Source organism: Stigmatopora argus, chromosome 4, assembly GCF_051989625.1.
Source record: "Stigmatopora argus isolate UIUO_Sarg chromosome 4, RoL_Sarg_1.0, whole genome shotgun sequence".
NCBI classification, from domain to species: domain Eukaryota; kingdom Metazoa; phylum Chordata; class Actinopteri; order Syngnathiformes; family Syngnathidae; genus Stigmatopora; species Stigmatopora argus.
Window position 1 is genome coordinate 3149777 of NC_135390.1, and position 3858 is coordinate 3153634.

The window sequence follows — 3858 nt, forward strand, 5'->3', positions numbered from 1 at the left end:
GCTGCAAGTTGGCAAAGAAAATGAACACTTAGGCTGGCATTTCACTCAAATTAAGAGTAAATGAGTCTACCATTCGCTTTATCAAGAAGGACGAGATTACCATTGTTAAGACGACTTCCAATACTTTTAGTAAGACACCAAAGATGGTTGTTACGTCTTCTAAGACTATCGTGTGTGGAAGCTACTTTGGCCATATGGATAGCCTTGGATACACATCATCACAACAAAGTACAGTGCAATTTTTATTTCATTTATTATGAAATTTTATTTCTCAACAATTGTTCTTGTTAGGGAACAGTATTGTAATGGGTGAGTTAAAAAAATCGTACAAAGAGGGTTGTAAAAGTACAATTAATATTAAATAGAACCCATAAAAACTTTCCTCGCATCACGGTTGTTCACCTGTTTCAGCAGATCTTGGAACCCATTTACTGCTATAGTTTAGGTATGATCGTACACAAAAATGTCCACCCCCGGGCAATGTTGAAATTATCAACACATGCCTATAGCGCCCTCTTGTGGTTCAGTGAAAATAACACGTGGAATATCATAGTGTGAATTCACAGTTTCACATGAATCACACCCAAATTATAAGGAAACTGCAATTTGGAGTTCCGAAAATATCGTATTTTCATAATTCACTTTTTTTCTCTTTTTGTTAACTCCTTCCCCTGGTTGGACACTCTAAAACGTTTTCCATGGGTGTCATTGTGAAAGGTTGCTTTGTCTATATGTCTGACAGTATTGGCTGGAACCATGGTGTTCCCTGCCTCCTGCTTGTAGTTCGCTGGGATTGTCTCCAGCACCCCCTGGACCTTCGTGTGGATATGCGGTACTGAAGATGAATATATGAGTAACTCATTCCCTGACATGAATGGGGAAAGACATTCAATTCATTTCAATTGGAAGGATTACGAACAATCGGATGGCAAGGCAGTGAAACATGATCATTCAAATTCAGCCACTCATCATGAGTACTACACTCTTGTTGCTGTCCATTCTTTGTTCAAATGGATTGGACGTCTCAGAAAATTAATGGAAGCCAATGTTATTTACATCATGTTAGCGCTGTGTGGTGATTTATAATACCCCTGGTTCATTTGTTAATGAACCATCAACACTGTATAATTAATAAAAACTGTCCAATTGGGAAGTCAGAAGGAATTTATGACTATAAAAATCTTACTATTGTTTTAGCGATGGTATTGTCACCTCAGAAATATTGAGGTCTTGAATAGGTCATGGATAATATTACTTATTTTCTACTTTTGGTTCCTGTTACTGCAGAAAGTGACTTGACTGAAAGAAAGCAGTGTTTGCCTACTTCGTTTGCCTCAGCCACATGACAGATGATTTCCCCTGTTGCTGGGTTTACAGTTGGGAAGGTTTTCCCACTTGATGCATCTCGCCACTCGTTATTGATGAACAGCTATAAGAATGAAGCAGAAGTGAATGAGTTTTACGCTGTACAGTAAACACACCTTTTCATAGTGTATATCCTACTCTAATAAAATATAGTAATACCTTGACATAAGAGTGCCTTAACCGAGCAAATATTTACCTTGAGATACGAGCATATGAGACAGCCAAGTGGCCGAGACACGAGAGGCTGCTTATAATAACAGTGCACTGTCTTTTTCGCCGCATTTCCTTCTTGTAAAGATATCTAAGAGCACTAGGCAGAGCATTGCATTTCTTCCGTGTTTTTTTGGCGTTAGTCAGTGTAGAATTAAAGGGAAAACAATCGGTCCAAATCAAGCAGGTGCAATGAAGGATAGTGCGAAGAAAAGGCGTATGATGTCAATCGATATTAAGCACGAACTAATCGAAAAACATGAGTGGTGTACGCGTGACGGAGCCAATACGAGAGGAGTACTTCCTTGACAAGTTGGCAAATGGTCGTGCGTTATCCTATTGTGAGGACCTTTGTGTGCGTCATTTTCATATTTTGAAGGGGAGACAAAAGCAAACAACCCTCCTTTTAAAAATCCGGCTAAGAGTGAAGGTGGAAGCGAGGCGAAAAGAGCCAAGCCGGAAAAGAAAAGTAAAAAAATTAAAACAAAATTAGAATTAAGTTTAGTCTATAGTAAGATTAAAACTTATTTTTAGTGTGTCTGTATCGTAATCGAAGTTCATTTATGTTTATGTTAAAAGCGCCTTGCCGTCCAAAAAGTCCAAACGCGTTAATTTCGTATCTCAAGGTATTACTGCACAAGCAACAATCAAAAATAAAAGGGAAATTTTCAAAAGCCCCCTTCAGTAAACTGTGCAGCAATGTGGCGAGCGATAAATTTGCCGATTGTCGACAGCTAGCCCCCCAAAGTAACGATTCACTTTGGGCTTCGTTTATATAGTTTCGTTTATTCAATCGCTTAAGTCTATTGATTACGCAAGACGTATTTCAATTAGGCGTCCTTGTAGCTATTGATAATAGTGGTAATAAAGGTTTCGCATTAATAATCTCATCATTACTCTTGTATCGGTCCAGATCAGAAGAAATGAACACAACAATGTACCTTATTAAAGTGGACTTCGGGTTGGGTGTTTGGTGCTGGTATCGCCGTCGTAGAGTAGTGACACCCCGACGCAACCTTCACCCGTGGAAGCGTTCGCGAAATCACCGCACGGAGCATTTCGGATAAGGTTGGGAGGACTGGGAGTTTTCCAAAAATGCATTCGAAGTGCGCAGTCCCTGTATATAGCGCTTTAAAAATCACCACGCCTATATAGGCGTCACCATTATTTGACCAATCGTCTTTACAACTTTTTTTAATAGTCGTCATAAATATCATGTTTTAGCGGTAGATGTCTTAAAGCGGGTCTTGTGGCGTAAATAACAAGCGGCTCTATTGCAGTGGACGTAAAATTTAAGATTTACTACCCTAAAATACTATAAACTTCATAAATTCTTGATGGATTCACAAAGAGTTCAAGTAAAATAAAACAATAATAAAATGAATAATATCCAGGCCTAAGGTAGAAATTAAATTAATTTTAAAAAACAACACCAGACCTCTATTTACATTTTTCCAGAACTTCTTTCGTAACTTGCAACTCAGAGACTGGTTTAAAAATTAAAAATAAATTCCAGGAAAAAATACTTTCTACTATACAACTGGCATGCTTTTTACAATAAGATTGAATTCTAGTGATTTAACAGGAAGTTGATTTTTATTCACAAATGTTTTATAATAGTTTCCCTGTTGTATCAATGCCTTTAAAAAATGTATTATTATTTGTTATTATCTCTCATCTCATTTTCTGAACTGCACTATCCTCACTTAGGGTCGCAGGCGGTGCCGGAGCCTATCCCAGCTGACTTTGGGGCCAGAGACGGGGGACACCCTGAATTGGTGGCCAACCAATCGCAGGGCACAAGGAGACAAACAACCACACTCATACCTAGGGGCAATTTAGAGTGTCCAATCAGCCTACCATGCATGTCTTTGGAATGTGGGAGGAAACCGGAGTACCCGAAGAAAACACACGCAGGCCCAGGGACAACATGCAAACTCCACACAGGTGGACCGACCTAGATTTGAACCCAGGTCCCCCACTGTGAGGCCGACGTGCTAACCACTCATCCGCCGGACCACCTTTTAAAGTTAATTGTATGGATAATTAGCTCTGTTTTCCTATATTTTCCAAAACTCTGTGTGTCTCCTTCTTATTGAAGATGGGAACCAGGCACTTCTCCATTCTGCTAACATCTTTCCTTCTAGGATTGTATTAAACAACTATATTAAAAACTCTACAGCTACATCTTAACACTTTGAAACCTTCAAAGTTATATCATCTGGGCCAACTGCCTTCGCATTTTTCATCCACTTCATCCTGTCTAAATTCAATTTTGCTTAC

The 3858-nt window shown here is 39.0% G+C and overlaps 1 protein-coding gene across 2 annotated transcripts in view; it reads right to left on the bottom strand.

Moving 5' to 3' along the window:
* Positions 1-3858, bottom strand: part of LOC144073518 (aldehyde dehydrogenase, mitochondrial-like) — a 49724-nt gene that overhangs the window by 45716 nt on the left and 150 nt on the right. The window contains exons 1-2 of one of the 2 annotated variants that reach the window (XM_077599439.1): positions 2517-2717; positions 1325-1429 (exon numbers count right to left, since the gene is read on the bottom strand). In XM_077599439.1, the coding sequence (XP_077455565.1) occupies positions 1325-1429; positions 2517-2633 (222 nt within the window). In that variant the 5' untranslated portion in view covers positions 2634-2717. Of the gene's footprint in view, positions 1-1324; positions 1430-2516; positions 2718-3858 lie in introns of those variants that run through there. The other variant, XM_077599440.1, reaches the window with a different exon arrangement.